The sequence below is a fragment of the Saimiri boliviensis genome, chromosome 1 (genome assembly GCF_048565385.1).
Source record: "Saimiri boliviensis isolate mSaiBol1 chromosome 1, mSaiBol1.pri, whole genome shotgun sequence".
NCBI classification, from domain to species: domain Eukaryota; kingdom Metazoa; phylum Chordata; class Mammalia; order Primates; family Cebidae; genus Saimiri; species Saimiri boliviensis.
In genome coordinates this window covers 218432266-218448629 of record NC_133449.1, presented here as the reverse complement: position 1 = coordinate 218448629, position 16364 = coordinate 218432266, and the positions used below count along the sequence as shown (strand labels likewise).

At 34.8% G+C, this 16364-nt stretch overlaps 1 protein-coding gene across 3 annotated transcripts in view; it reads left to right on the top strand.

Moving 5' to 3' along the window:
* Positions 1–16364, top strand: part of ADGRV1 (adhesion G protein-coupled receptor V1) — a 583497-nt gene that overhangs the window by 383462 nt on the left and 183671 nt on the right. For all 3 annotated transcript variants that reach the window (XM_074383772.1, XM_003920760.4, XM_074383775.1), the window contains exon 85: positions 8903–9081. In XM_074383772.1, coding sequence (XP_074239873.1) covers positions 8903–9081 — 179 coding nt within the window. The remainder of the gene's footprint in view (positions 1–8902; positions 9082–16364) is intronic.

Sequence of the window (16364 nt, the reverse complement as noted above, 5' to 3'; positions counted from 1 at the left end):
TGGAGACAAAAGATGATGGAGAGGATGTGGAGAAATAGGAACACTTTTACACTGTTGGTGGTAGTGTAAATTAGTTCAACAATTGTGGAAGACAATGTTGATTCCTCAAGGACTTAGAAATAGAAAATTCCGTTTGACCCAGCAATCCTGTTACTGGGGATATAGCCAAAGGACTGTAAGTCATTCTATTATAAAGACACATGCACACGTATGTTCATTGCGGCACTGTTTACAATAGCAAAGACATGGAACCAACCCAAATGTCCATCCATGATACACTGGACAAGGAAAATGTGGCACATATACACCATGGACTACTACGCAGCCATAAAAAAGATGAGTTTGTGTCCTTTGTAGGGACGTGGATGAATCTGGAAACCATTCTCAGCAAACTGACACAGGAGCAGAAACTCAAACAACACATGTTCTCACTCATAGGTGGGTGTTGAACAATGATAACGCATGAACACAGAGGGGAGCATCACACACTGGGGTCTGTTGGGGGGGACTAAGCGAGAGACAGCAGGGGTTAGGGAGGTTGGGGAGAGATAACATGGAGATAAATGCCAGATATAGGTGACAGGGGGATGGAGGCAAACCACTTTGCTATGTATGTACCTATGCAACAATCCTGCATGATCTGCACATGTACCCCAGAACCTAAAGTACAATAAAATATATATAAAATATATATATATTTTTTAAAAAAAGATAATATGTTGTGGCTAAAATTTCATAGATTTAAAAACATCTTGCTTACTCTGCTTTTCCAATATAATTTATACCTTGTTTTAAATGGAAAAGAATAAGCTTCATGTAGTGGAAAGAAGTCTGATTTTGAGTGAGGTGGACACTAACTAGCTGCAAAGCCTTAGCAAGCTGGAGAACCTTTAACCTCTTATTAAAGTAGACGCACGGCTCATAGCAGGCTCCATAAATAACAGCCTTGCCACTCTTTCTACAGGCTTCCCTCTTCTTTGACAGAGAAGTCATACAGTGCAAGGCAAGGATGCAGTAACAAATTATTTTTCTTATTTTTTAAAAGGAAACAATTCATAAACTCCATTTTTGGCCACAGATATCGAATTATCCTTCTGTTCACTTGTCATGTAAGATCACTCCATGGAACTACTGAAATCATTTCTCACTTCCTTAAGAAGGCAGGATTATGTCTACTTTAAAAAAAATTGGCTGTGAGAATTTAAAATCATGAAGTATCTTTATTCTGTTTTGCTACTTGTTCTGTTTTTCCTTCTGTTCTGATTTGGTTTCATTTTTGAGATAGCATGTAGCAATGTTACAAAACAGAATTGAATACTACAGATAAATATAAAATAAAAAGTACATCCTTTTCTATTTCTTGCACTCTCCAGTCTTTGGTCTACTGTCAATACCAGTTTCCTGTGTATCTCTCCATAAGTATTCCATGCATAGACAAATAGTTATAAATATATAAATAAGCACACGTGTGTTCTTGTATATGCATAGTGAACATACATTTATATATAGTGTATATATATAGTGTATCTATTTAAATATAGTGTATATTTACATATAGTGTATATTTGTCTTATGTGTATAGGTATGTATGCATGTATATATATGGACATCTTTAAGTTTACCATGCATGATATACCTTTTTCCTATTCTATAATATGGTTATTACATAATTCATTTTTCTGGCCTCCAGTTGATAAAATTACATTATTTTTTGGTTATTGTGTTAATTTTTGCTATAGTAAACAATGTGTCCTTGAACATCCTTGCACTCTGAATATTTGAATATTTACTTGGACCATATCCATAGAATACATTCTGGGAATTATGCCTTTACTATTCATGTCTACATGAAACATGTAAAATCATGAGGTAAATTGCAAGTAAATTATTTGAGATATTCATATATGATATAGCTAGACACATAATTTTTGCCTGTATATTCATTTGGACCAGTTTTATGATCACTTCCTGTCACCAAATTAAATGATTGTATTGCAATCCACATCAACTATGAAAAATATTCGAACCTGGAATTATTCTTGTAGTCTTTTCATCTCATGCTTAGAGTCACAGCTTAATTTGAAATACCTTTTCTTTCGAAACTAAAGCTTAATTGAAGAACATATTTTTTTAAAGGTAGAATAAGGTTAGAAGTCATTCTACAATTGTACTTGAGCATTCACATCTTATGCCTTAATTTCTTAATATAACCAGGCTATGAACAAGAAAATGCACGTTATTTATTCCTTGGTAGAAAGGCTACTTAGTGCCCAAGCATAGCAAAACAGGAAGAGAAATGCTAAAATTAGCCTTGTTTCTCCTTCATCATTGATTTAATTTGGGGGAACATCAAAGGTATTAAGGACAACAGACTGGTAATCACCAAGATAAAAATGACATACCCAGAAAATACTGAATTCTCCAGTCCTCAAAAAGGACTATTGCAATTTATTTCATGCAATAAATGTTAAGAAAGAGGGAGAGAACTGGGACAAGGACGAGTGATAACATTTCTTAGACTCTCATCTGAAATGAATGATTAAGAGCATATGGTAACAGAATTAATAGCATCTGTGATCTCTGACTAAACTTGATGCTATAGGTCAGTTCAAGGATTCTGGTTACACAATTATTAATCAAATATTAAACAACAGTCAGGATACCAATCTTTATTTCATATACCATGAATTATGGAGTTCAAATAGCCTATTTTTAACTTTAAAATGAAGGGGATTTCTCCTTTATATTTTACACATATGCTAATATGCTTTATATGAAGATACATGAATAAGCTAATGAATGTGTGTTTATGGAACATGGGAAAGCATAATTATGGCCTATGACAGTCAAAACACTTAACAAAGTATGTCTTCAGTTTTCCTATTTGGACACTTGGAAAAATAGTAGGGAAAGTGTTATTATAAAAATAAATGGATAGGTTTGTGTAGGAATATAAGTAAATAAGCTTATAGACACAGTCTTTTAGTTTATTACTATCTATATTTGACCTAAATTATATCTGGGTATTTCAATTGGTTGTTTGCATCTTATACAGAATCAGTTTAAATTCCAATAGCCTTAATTACTAATTCTGAGAAATATACTTACCCATGCTGAGTTTCCTCTGATTTAAACAGGGCGTAGTAAAACCTAGGAAAGAAGTCTTGATTAAATGATATATAGCTTTATGTTTGGTGTATATGTATTAACTAATTAATAAATATTTGTTTCATTCTTCCTCTGTTAAACTATTACCTTCAATGTTTTTCACTTTTCACCAGTTAACTTTTGTCCTTCGTTAGGAGTCCAGTCAAATCAACTAAAATTATAAAGTCTTCCTAAAATTCTTTCTGGAGGTGATGGTTAACAGGTACAAAAATATAGTTAGGATGAGTAAGATCTGGTATTTGATAGCACAGCAGGGTGAGTGTGCGCAACATAAATTTATTGTGTATTTTAAAATAATGAAAAAAGTGGAATTAGAATGTTTCAAATGCAAAGAAATAATAACTGCTTGAGGTGATGGATACACCAATTACCCTGATTTGATTATTACAAGATTGTATGCCTGTATCAAAATATCACACTTACCCCATAAATATATTCCTATTATGTACACATTTTTTTAAGTTAAAAATTTTAAAACATTTAAATTATTTTTTGAACAAGGTGGTGTATATTTATGGGAAACTAAACCAAATATTAAACCAAATAATAAAATTATTATTAAAGTCAATAAAATGTTTTAAATACTCAAAACAAATTGTGTACATCTTCATTTATTTCATGTTTTTCAATTAAAATTACATGCAAAGCATATCACTAGGTACTACAAGGTAAAGAAAAATTAATGTGCCACAGTTCACAATTGTTTTATTATTTGTATTCTGATCAGCCTTTATAAGCTTTTCTGAAGTCTTAGAAAAGAAATGAAGATACAGAACAGGTTATCATTTTACTTCTACAAGTAAAGTATATCTCCACTGGCATATAAAGTGAGTGGAGGAAGAAATGAGGACAAGAAGCTCTCATGTAAATAATAATATTGTCAATATTTATGTCCATTTCTGTGCTTTTTTCTTTTTGAGATAGGATCTTACTCTGTTACCCTGGCTGGAGTTCAGCGGTGCCATCTCAGCTCACTGCAACCGCTGCCTCCTAAGCTCAAGCAATCCTCCTGCCTCATCCTCCTGAGTAGCTGGGACTACAGGCATGCATCATCATGCCTGACTAATTCTTTGTATTTTTTGTAGAGACAGGGTTTCCCCATGTTGCCCAGCCTGATCTGGAACTCCTGGGCTCAAGCAATCTACGCACCTCGGCCTCCCAAAATACTGGGATTGCAGGTGTGAGCCACTGTGCCCAGCCTATTTGTGTCAAAAGAAATAAATCTTAAATATAATCAGTCTTTACAAGGCAGTTTGGAGTTATGTTCCACTCCTATTTCTGTAGCTAACCAGAAGATGAAAAAGCTATGCTGTTCTTTCGTTGCCTCAGTTTCATCATAAGAGGACATGGCAAGATGATCTATAAGATCTGTGTGTGGCTGAAATCATCGTCTGTATACATCCATGCCATTAGTGTTTTTACTTAAGAACTGTCGTTTCTGCAGTAATCAATCAGAGTGTTAGGAAATTATTAATAACTAAAAGTTTAACCTCTCCTTTTACCGTAGGAGGAAATTAAAACTCAGAGAAGCCAAGTGATAGTGGCCAAAAGCAGTTTATGCAGAAGCATGTCACAGACCCAAATCAAGTTACTAAGCATTATTTTTTTTTAATTTTGTAGATTTTTAAAATATATATTTATTATTCACCTGGAGCTTTACTTTTGGAGGACTGCTTTGCAAATCTTCCCTTTCTATATTTATGTAGATTCTGTTTGTAATAGGAAATTTTCAATAATAACATGACATAGTTTTCTTTACATTTATTAAAATGGGCTTTTAATTAAGTACTTCCAAGTATAGTCCCTAGGTGATCATAGTATGCTGGTAATTGTGAGATGTGTGAGGATTCAAGAGTACACCATCCTTTCCTGATAAGCAACAATGAAAATAAGAAGGTGGTAGTTCTAATATACAATGTTTAGAGTTACTAAATTTCACTTTGCAAATATTTATTCCTTGATTTAACCTACCATCATGACAACCACTGCCACTCATTGATTCACCAAAACCTGAGTAAAATAATTACTACTCGAGAGGCTGAGGTGGGAGGATTGCTTGAGCCCAGGACTTGAAGGCTGCAGTGAGCTATGATCATGCCACTGCAGCACTTCGGCCTGGATGACAGAGCAAGACTCTATTTCTAAAAAATGATAATTAAAAAAAAAATCACACTTGTTTTTATCAATCTTTCTTAAAGATATGTATAGGTCACGCTTATTTCAGTGTTTAATATGAGAAGTATTTAGGTCTTTATTTAGAAGATTGGTCATCGTTTTGTGACCAGAAACATGCTATAGGAACTTAACTCTTGTCTATATCATTTAATCTATGTTAACATTGGTTTCATGATACTTTATTTTACTTAAAGCTGCAGTTTCCAAGAACCTATTGACAATGTTAAGTGAGAACATACTGTATGTATAGTCAAATGCTCCACCGTCTTCTTTTGGTTTTAAAAAAAATGATAGTAACTGGAGATGTTAACCCCACTGCTTTGGGAAAGCAACATGTTAATATATCTTATTGAAGTTTTTGGCAGAAGAAGAAAGAAAAACTAAGTTAACTAAGTTGAGCTAATGTAAACAAACATTGAAATTGTAAAGATATATTGGATAACTCATTGAACCTAAGAACTGTACCTACAGTTGGCCCTCACAAGGGACTGTGAGCAAGAATGGAAGGCTTTGTCCATTCTTCTCTACTGGCAGACCTCTGCTTCACTGTGCTCATGGCCACCCTCTTTCTGTGTCCTCTTACTTCAGTTGACCAGCTTAGACTGTCTTAGAACATCAAGGAATTCAGGGTAGAGGTGATTGGCTCAGGCTGGGCCAGGCTTCTCTCCTGATCAAATCAGCTGTGCCTGGGGGAGCAGCGTCAGGGAGTAAGTACATTGAGCACACTGAGCCCACTCTGCGTATGGTAGAAGGAGGGTTAGAGGGGCAGGGTTTGGAAAAGGGGTGCTCATGAGCAAGGCATGTGACCAAAAATGTGCCTACCATACTACATTAAAATAAAATTCAAGTCAAACTTGTAATGAGCTAGTCAACACAAATCTTATGTGTGGGCCATGTATTGTTCCTAGAATAATTAAATGTTGTTACATAACATTCTAGTATTTCTAGTCCATAGCTTTAAAAATGTTATGTTATGGGAAATACTCCTCTTAGAGTATATTTCAGTGATTATATTCTTTTAAGAAGAAATTTAAATTATTTTTTATTTATAATTGGCAAAAGTTTATGATATTTGAAGCTTGTTTTGCCTAACCAAATATTCAATAATTCAGCCACACTGTGTCTTGAGCTCTTTGGGACAGAAGCACTGCATGTATAAATCTAACAATTATATTTGTCTCAGTCTTATCTGAGCCTGTGGTCAAGGTCAGACAGCTGCTGAAAGGCTGAGTGATTCTAACTGATGGAACTAATGTCCATCTGTATAAAAGCAGACATTTTGAAAATGTCTCAGTCTTTATCATGATGAATCAACTTAGAGTCGTTTACCAATTTGTACCCTCCTCCTTGACTCATCCACCTACTATACCCCATTGAGTTATCATGTTACATGGATGCACACAAGTATCTACCTGACATAAATAATTAATACTTTTGTTTAGAAGACGGATTAATCAATGACCCTTGCTTTGTATAAATTTTCATTCTTTAACAGGCAGTATTGATTACTTCAGCGACAACACTTGGCACAACCCCACTTGTTTGAGTCTACATCCCTATACTAATTATTGAAAGCAGAAAAAAAAATATTAGATCTAATAATTTTTAAAAATGAGTTGGAACAAATTCACATGAGCAGCAACTCAAATCGTGCTTCGTAATTACAGATATAAGCAAATGTACATAAAGATATGGAGTGCTGGCAGGAAATAAAATTTAGAGACACAAATCTTTAAGTAAACAAACACTCTTATCCTTCCCTGGTTTAGCCTAATACTAATCCCTCAAGGCTAATTTGGTAAAGATAGAATCTTACAGGCCGGGCACGGTGGCTCAAGCCTGTAATCCCAGCACTTTGGGCGGCCGAGGCGGGTGGATCACAAGGTCAAGAGATCGAGACCATCCTGGTCAACATGGTGAAACCCCGTCTCTACTAAAAATACAAAAAACTAGCTGGGCGTGGTGGCGCGTGCCTGTAATCCCAGCTACTTAGGAGGCTGAGGGAGGAGAATTGCCTGAACCAGGAGGCGGAGGTTGCGGTGAGCCGAGATCGCGCCATTGCACTCCAGCCTGGGTAACAAGAGTGAAACTCCGTCTCAAAAAAAAAAAAAAAAAAAAAAAAAATAGAATCTTACTGAGAAGCCTCAGTAAATAAAACATCTGAAAGCCTTCCCACAAATGTTAGGAATGCTTATTTTTCAAATAGAAAAGTATTTATCTTTTGTCTTTCACACTGCCTTACCTCCTAATAGGAGATTTAAGAGAGGCAGTCACATTTTCCAGCATTGACTATATATGTGCTCAGCACTTTACACATAACATCTCATTTAATCTTTACAGTAACCTTGTACACATGAAACTGAGGTTCTGAAAATGTTGTCACTTGCCCAAGATTATCCACTTAAAGTATAACATTCATGAGTATGAAGTATATAGAGATATAATTATAGAGATATAATATATAATTAATATATACTCATACTCTTTCCACCATACAAAATTGAGAAGGAGGGTTTATCCAGGTAATAGATATTACTGTTTGTAATATGTATGACATGACATTCAATATTGTTAGTGTACTAAATGATAATTAAATATGAGCACTCCTCATGGAAAGAAGACACCAGAAGACTTAGATACAAGTTAGGTGTGGGATTTGGAGCCAACATCACATTTATAGGCCTCAGTTTTCTTACTCTGTTTAATGTGTCCCCTCATCCCTTCATCCCCCCTCACTCTCTACATACTTACCCTGTTTATATGTTTTATCTTAATTAGAAGTAACAGATAAAAGATGTGATATGATATAAAAGAAATATTGTCCTTATTTATTTCCCGCTTATTTGGAAACTAAGATTCAAGAAAGTAAATACCACCCCATCTCTTTCACTGCTGTATCCGCAGTGCCTACACTAGTCTGTGAATCTTTGTAAGCACTCAATAAATATTTGTCATGTGAATGAACAAAAGGGTGCGAGTATAAACTGAGACACAGGGACAACAAAACAAACCCACTATAGTACTTCCTCTCTGTGCAGTCATTTTCTGTTTATTTGTCTATGTCTTCTACTGGGCACTGAGCCAAGGTTATCTTCACCATTATTTCCCCACTAAACAGTATCTGGCCCTACCATGTGCTAGGCCCTCAATAAATAAAACTCACCAATAAGTTTCAAAATTTAGAGCTCTTGACATCATTATCACCTGGAAGTTCACGTGGAAAGTAGGTTTGCCTATCAGTGTCTGTTTCTTCAAAGACACATGTATAAAACAATCTTAGAAGATTGTAACTGAGAGTAAATCGGAGCAAATTAAGGCAAATAAAAAATACAACAAAACAACTAAATATTTCCCTGTGTTTCCAGAATTTTGAGGTATCTCGAATTTCTTGAATGTGTGAAAGAATATGAACAACAACAACAAAAAACAAATCAAAACTAATTATTAAGTAAATAACAACTGCCCTTTGTTGTTTGGTAACTTATTGCCTAAGCCAGGTGAGTTTGTGTTCTGTGCCATTAAAGAAGAGCCTGTTCATTTTATCTTGTTTTCTTTTTAGTCTGTGAATTTCTGGTACGTGCTGGTGATGAATGATGAGCACACAGAGAGGAGATATATGCTGTTCTTCCTTCTGAGCTGGGGACTACCAGCTTTTGTGATGATTCTCCTCATAGTTATTTTGAGAGGAATCTATCATCAGAGCATGTCACTGATCTATGGACTCATTCATGGTGACCTGTAAGTACATCTGTGCAACACATTGCCCTAGCTTTCATGTACCTAAGCACGTTTATTAGTAGACAGTGGAGGCAGTTGCATAGGAGCTGTGACTGAATAAGTACCAGGAAGATCTTTGCTTTTCTGCCACACTGTCTAAAGCTCTATTTACTTAATTACTCTTTTAAATAGGAAACTGTGGCCTCTCAAGTTTCTTTGATAGATGCAGTTTTCTCAAGCGAGTTGGTGGATCAGACAGTTCATCGTAATTTGTACCTTAGCATTTAGTTCATTAGATTGAGGCAAATAATAATATTTAGCAAAATCAGGGCACCGTGAAGTTTTTGATAAAGCATTACTGAAAAAATCTGGAGTGTGGCACATTAAGCAGTGGCTTTTTGGTGAGAGAGGATGATAGCAGCCACCATCACCCATAAAATTCCTGAATATCAAATGTACCAAATGACTGCATCATATGAATGGAGAGTGTCTGCAGAAGTGCATAGGAACCAGACAAGGTCAACTTGGTCTTAGATACTCTTGTTAAAATATCCTTTTAATCTTGAAATCTAACACTTTTTTATACACACACACACACACATACACGTGTGTGTGTGTGTGTGTGTGTGTGTGTGTGTGTGTGTGTGTGAGACTTAATCCTAAATCTGGTATCTTGTAGCTTTGAGGACCACTGAAACCCTCTTATTAGCTCCACATGTAGGGGGTGGAAACACACTTTGCATTAATAAAGCTCAAAGAACTCCTTTGGTATAAGAGAAAAAGTAAAATTCTAAACAAGGAAAAATAGCCTATTCACAGTCTTATGAAGACAGTATTACTTAATTATCTCATAGGTTATTATATTGATAAAATTAGTTAATAGACATTAAAAATATTGAAAGTTAAACTGTATCAGCAGAAGTCATTTTAATAGAATTATTGCTTTGGATCAATTATATACTGAATAAATACTTGTTATTGATATATACAAATGTATTTCACGATAGGCAATCACAGACACATACCCCATAACACATTCAGATGGAGAGTAGCTATGTAAAACACACACTCAGACACACAATATACACACACAAACATGCAAACACAACACATATATACTATACATTTTTGTAATTCTTTTTATTGAGATTCAAGAAGACTCTTTCATACTGATTATAATATTATAATGTATTTTATGTATACACAAATCTACATTGCTGTAATCTTCTAAAAAGAAACAATGGCATCTTCTCAGAATTATATTATGATTTTTTACATTTTACCACCCCTTGCATTAATTTAAATCTTGGGCTGCCAGGATTAATTTCAGAAAATTCTGCATCATTCTTTGTGACATGCAAAGTAACCATGAAGCAAGCTGTGGTGGCTGGCAGACCATTCCTTTCATGAGCTCCCTGGCAAGACAGGACTTATTTAGTTGTAGGAAATAAAACACATTACATGTGTACCCATCCAGACTTGCTAAATGAACCCAATTAATGTAATATTAATTAGAAAAAACTCTCTTGATCCTTTTAAAAGGATTTTTAAAGGGAGAAATAAACTATGATCAAAGAACGTCCAAATGAACTTACTCAAAAGTATTTGCCTTCTTAAGCTTTTGCCAAATGTTCTCTGTGACCACCTGAATTATAAGTGAAATGAAAAATACATTATAATTACTGCTACCTGATTTTAATCTTAAAGAATTATTAGACCATAGTGTCTATTTCACTATAGGTTACTTTTCTCCTTAATTCACAAAGAATTTTCCTAAGTCATTCCCATATGAATTCATTCTATCTTGTAAATATTCTGTATCTTTAATATTCTATTTTAATTTAAGGATATAAACTGATACATTATTTATATTAAAATATTGTGTACCTATATCATCACTTTGAAACATGCCATTTCTCTAGAGGTGTTGGCAGGATTTATGGTTGTGTGAACTACTGGCTCGTCTGTTGAGCAGTGGTTACTTCGTAGTATTTTGCTTGTCTCCTACGCTCTTCCCCTATGAAAGTGCTAAGAATTTTTTAAATGCCTCAAGGGAAAATCTCCAAGCATCTTGTTCACTTTTTTCTGGAATGTGTTTTCTCAAGTCCTCTTTCTTGCCAGCTCTGAAGTCTAATTTTTGTCTCCTTAGCTCTTTGAGATTACCAGATGCTGCGCTGGCTTCCATGACTCTCAGCATCTTTCCTTGTCTTGAATTTTCAGTCAGTCTTTCTTCTCCAAGTATTAATAGGCAGATGCCCTGGGGGGGAAAAGTGGTATGCTGAATATAGCACTGATTTCAATGAGCTTGTCTTCTTCACAAGCTTGGCCTCTCAAATCTTGGCTGCCTCAACAGCTTTCCAGTGCCTTCAAACAAATGGTTTTGTTTGGTTGATTTTACTTTATTTTTTCTGATTATTCTAGATGGAATTATAAATCATATACAAGCTGTTTCATTAAATATAGTTCAGTATTTTAAGATGGATTTTATAGATAGTGTGCATATCTGCATTTTAAATAGTAATATGCTGGTTAAGTGTTACTGATTAAATACAGCCAAAGACAAAAATTTTGCCAAATAATTTATATAATCTAGGGTTAAATTTTTTATGGAAAGCAGTAATAGTGAATAGCAGTGAAAACACTTTAAATACCTGTGTTTCCTAAGTGCTGACTTCAGTCTACTTTTCTGTATATACATTATTTTCTATTATTATGGTTTGCCACTTTCTATATGATAACCCCCTGAAGTTGTATCTCTAGCCTATAAAACACTTTTCTGAGCTCCATATCTATATTATACATTCAGATGTTTTATAAACATCTTTACCAAAGTAACACACAGCTCTTTCCTATTTAGTACGTTTCAAATTGATATCCTAAAATGCTTTGACCCACATTCTCTATGAAATGTCCACTGTCCACCCACATACACAGGCTGTGAACTCAGATTACTTTCTATATCTTTCACCTTACACTCAATATTCTATAATCACAAATTATTTTCTAGCCTAACTCCTAAATATTTGCCTTCTTAATCTAGTTTCTCATTTCAACCATCATCTTTTATTTCATCTCCCTCTCAAGTTCAGCTTCTGTCTTCTTTGGTTTGTTGGGTTGCCTCCTAACTTGTGCCCCATCTCTAATTTCTTCATTTTATAATCTACTCATTAAATTCTGAAATATGCAAATTTTCATATCACTCTGATGCTTAAAACCCAACAGTTGCCTTTCATTACCTTCAAGATCATAGCTTGATAGGTCATCCATGGTTTGACACTGAACTGCTGAACCAGCTTTTTTAGAATCATTCTTCCCACTCTCCTCCCTTGTCTTCCTTGAAGTTTCCCATGATCTCTTATTTCTGTGCCTTTGAATATATGTTTTTTTTTTTTTGAGACAGAGTTTCACTCGGTCACCAGGCAACAGTCTGGAGTGCAGTGGCGTGACCTTGGCTCACTGCAACCTCTTCCTCCCAGGTTCAAGCAGTTCTCCTGCCTCGGCCTCCTGAGTAGCTGGGACTACAGGTGCACGCCACCACGCCCAGCTAATTTTTTTGTATTTTTAGTAAGATGGGGTTTCACCATGTTGGCCAGGATGGTCTTGATCTCTTGACCTCGTGATCTGCCCACCTAGGCCTCCCAAAGTGCTGGGATTACAAGCATGAGCCACCATACCTGGCCTGACTGTATCTTTTATATCTCAATGCCTTTCTTTCATTTGTCTGCCTACAAAGTCCCTATTCTTCCTTGAAGCGACTTAAATATCAACTTAGTAAAGTGTCTGTTTTCAGATGAAAACACAACATCTTATATATAGCTTTTTATATAGAGTCATAACCTTTCATAAATCCTAAGATTGTGCTAAGTATAATATATCGAAGATATTTGTTTATGCCAACTATGTAACTTGAAATTCAGCTGGAGAACAGTGATTACTTACAGACTATATGGAAAGGGTTAGTAAGTTCATCCCTTAGTGGAATTATCTAAACTAGAGAAAGGAGGGCCTTAACAATCCAATGTGAATTTACACAAATGAGATTTTAGAAATAACTTTCATGTTTTCCCTACACAATAACATACACATGCATAATAAAGATTTCATACAACAATATGATTAGTAAAAATATCTAATATATTTAAGGTCACCAAATGATAAGTATCTCAATATTTTAAATACCATGGGTCATGTCAAATCTTATAAGAGAGAAACTTTCTTATATGTGCATAGAAAATAAAATTCTAATTTACTAAGACAAATGTGTTTTTCAACCTAGATTTAAATTGAATAATCTGGTTTGAATAAAAGCCAAAAGTGCCTATAAAATTTAAAATGTACTTTTTTCTATAAAGTAGAAAACACAACATAGACTTAATATTGCTGCTTCGTCACTAAACCAGATGATTCTATGTATCTATGAGGAATTATATTCTACTCCAAGTTAATAGAAGGAGGCACCTACACTTTCAAACTTTTCTAAAGCAGCATTCTCCAACGTTTTTGGCACCAGGGACCATTTTTGTAGAGGAAAATTTTTTCACAGATGGGGGTGGGGAGTGGTTTGGGGATGAAACTGTTCCACCTCAGATCATCAGGCATTAGTTAGATTCCTATAAGGAGTGCTCAACCAGGATCACTCACGTGCACAGTACACAGTACGGTTCACACTTCTGTGATAATCTGATGCCTCTACCGATCTGACAGAAGGCAGACCTCAGGCGGTAATGCTGGCTCGCCCACTGCTCACCTCCTGCTGTACAGCCCAGTTCCTAACAGGCCATGGGCAGGTACCAGTCCACTGCCCTGGGTTTGAAGACCTCTACAGGATATATTAATCAACTTTTGAAATTAGTGCTAAAAAATCTTTCCAACTTCCTTTCTGTCTTATAATTGAACAGTGCTTAAACTAAAACAAAGACAAAAGTAAAGGAAATCTGTCCCTGTTTGTTATTGGTTACCAGAAGTAACACTGTTGAGAGTACCTGGAAGTAGTCTCTATTGAGCCGTTTTATAATGAATGTCTTTGGAAGTAGTCACCGATTTTTCTTGAGACAGATTCTAGGCTACTTTAGGTAAAGAAAACAAGTTAAAGGAGACCTTAACATGCAAAGTGTAGGGGAAAAGAGAATATAAGAAGAGTCAAGACCCAGGGTGGAAGTGAAGAGAATGTGGTCCTGAGGAGTGTTCTTAAACAGAGAATATGCCATTTATCTGGAACTCCCGTTATGTGAATATTGATAGAGTGATAGGAATGAGTGTCAAAGACATGGCATACGGAGGTGAGGACAACGAAAACATTACTTACTTTGATCTCAATATTCTTTCTTCTAAGCAACCCCAACACATCAATAAAAGTAAAAACGACACAATAAATGTGACATTGTTTTGTACTTCCAAATGTCTGCTTTTTATTCTTATAATTCATATGAATTCAAACTTAAGAAAAATCAACAAATAACTTATTGAATAATGACTATATGCAAAGGCTTAAGTGAATTCTATTCTGTCTAGGCTTAGAATTTGGTTGTAATGAAAAAAATTGCATAACTTCATAACTTAATTTTAAAACTGGTAACAGTTCTTTGGTCTTTTTGGTGTTTGTCTTTAATTTGTGGAGACAGTGTCTTGCTGTGTCACCCAGGCTGTTCTCAAACTCCTCGACTCATGCAATTTTCCTCCATCCCAAAGTGCTACGATTACAGGCATGAGCCATCATGCCCAGCCTAGTATTTTAGCGTTTTAGTATTTCAGCATTATATTTTAATTTAGATACACTAAACAAATCTTTATTATAACCTACTCTGATTATCCTGTTTCTGAACTGAATTACCAGTTTTAATAAATCATCTCATAACAATCTGATTCTGCAAGCTATATTAGAAGAAATGTTATTAATATAGAGGACAAATATCTATTCTAAATTAGAACTAAATAGAAATAATTGTACTGTATGGGAAATATGATATCATATGAGAGTCTTTATTTTCATTAAATTACTTTAAAAGAGAATCATGAAAAAAGTGTTTATTAGAGAAATGTTTACTTATTGTCTGAGGAGTGAACAAAGTCACCATTCATCTTTGAAAAAAATGTCAAGATCTCTTCATGCATTTGCTCAGTTAGGGCTATATTACTGCTTGTCGGTGCACATGTACACACATAAGAAATATAAATACATCCATATAAAAATAGCAACCTTAGACTGGCATTTTCTATATATTCAGACCCTAAAATGAAAAAATCTTGAAAGTACCCTTCCTTATGAAGTCTTCTTAGAATAATGGAATCTAAGGGTTGGAAAATATCTAGCTTGCCTTAATAAAGTTTCCCACACATTCTCGAAAACATAATCATGATTCGAATTCTCATTCAAAGGCTTGTTAGCTCCTTCACATTTTTATTCTAAACATGCTCAGTATATCTGACTTTTTATGGAAGTTAATTATACAATTCTGCTAATACCATGTTCTCTTCACTTAATATACAGTATTGTCACTCTTAGCAACAATCTTACCTTTTCTGATTACTGCTTTGTCTCTCTCAGAAAAATTCCACGTCATGTTTTGAGTTATATCTCTCTTGGCTTCCCTTAGTTCCTGGATCCTCCTCTTTGCGCACAAGGTGGAACCTAGGTGTAAAGAGAACTTTATCAAGCTTTTAATCCCATCTTCATGTAATTCTTGAGTAACCTTCACAGCACTGCTGACAAACATTCTTTCACTTTATGTTTGAACTCTTGCATTAGAAAGAACACACACTTTCTCCCAAGAATTCTTTGTGTAGAAAAGGAAACTATCTTATAGATTCTGGTTTAAATCCATTTGCTGGGTTCATAGCAAGCAAGCAAAATAATGTGATATTTTTCACATGATAATCCTTTTGAATATTTCTCCCAGTTCTTTTTTCCATCCTAAACATTTCTGATTGGTTTATATAGTTTCTCATGCAACATCGGTTCACTATTTTAATAGATCTCTTCTAAACTTGTTCTATGTCAATTCTTCTTTTTACCTTTTAAGAATTTTAAACTTACAAAAAAATTGCAAAAATTATACAGAGTTCACATATACCTTTAATCCAGTGTGCATACATATTTACATAATTATAGCACAATGATCATAACTGGGAAATTACCAATGATAAAACTTTTTAACTGAACTACAGACCTTGTTCACATTTCACCAGTTTTTTCCTCAGTGTCTTTTTTGTGTTCTGGAATCCAATAAAAAATATGTTCTATTATCTTTAGTGCTTGTGTGTCCTTAGTCTCCAGTCTGACAATTTCTCTGTCTTTCCTTGGTTTT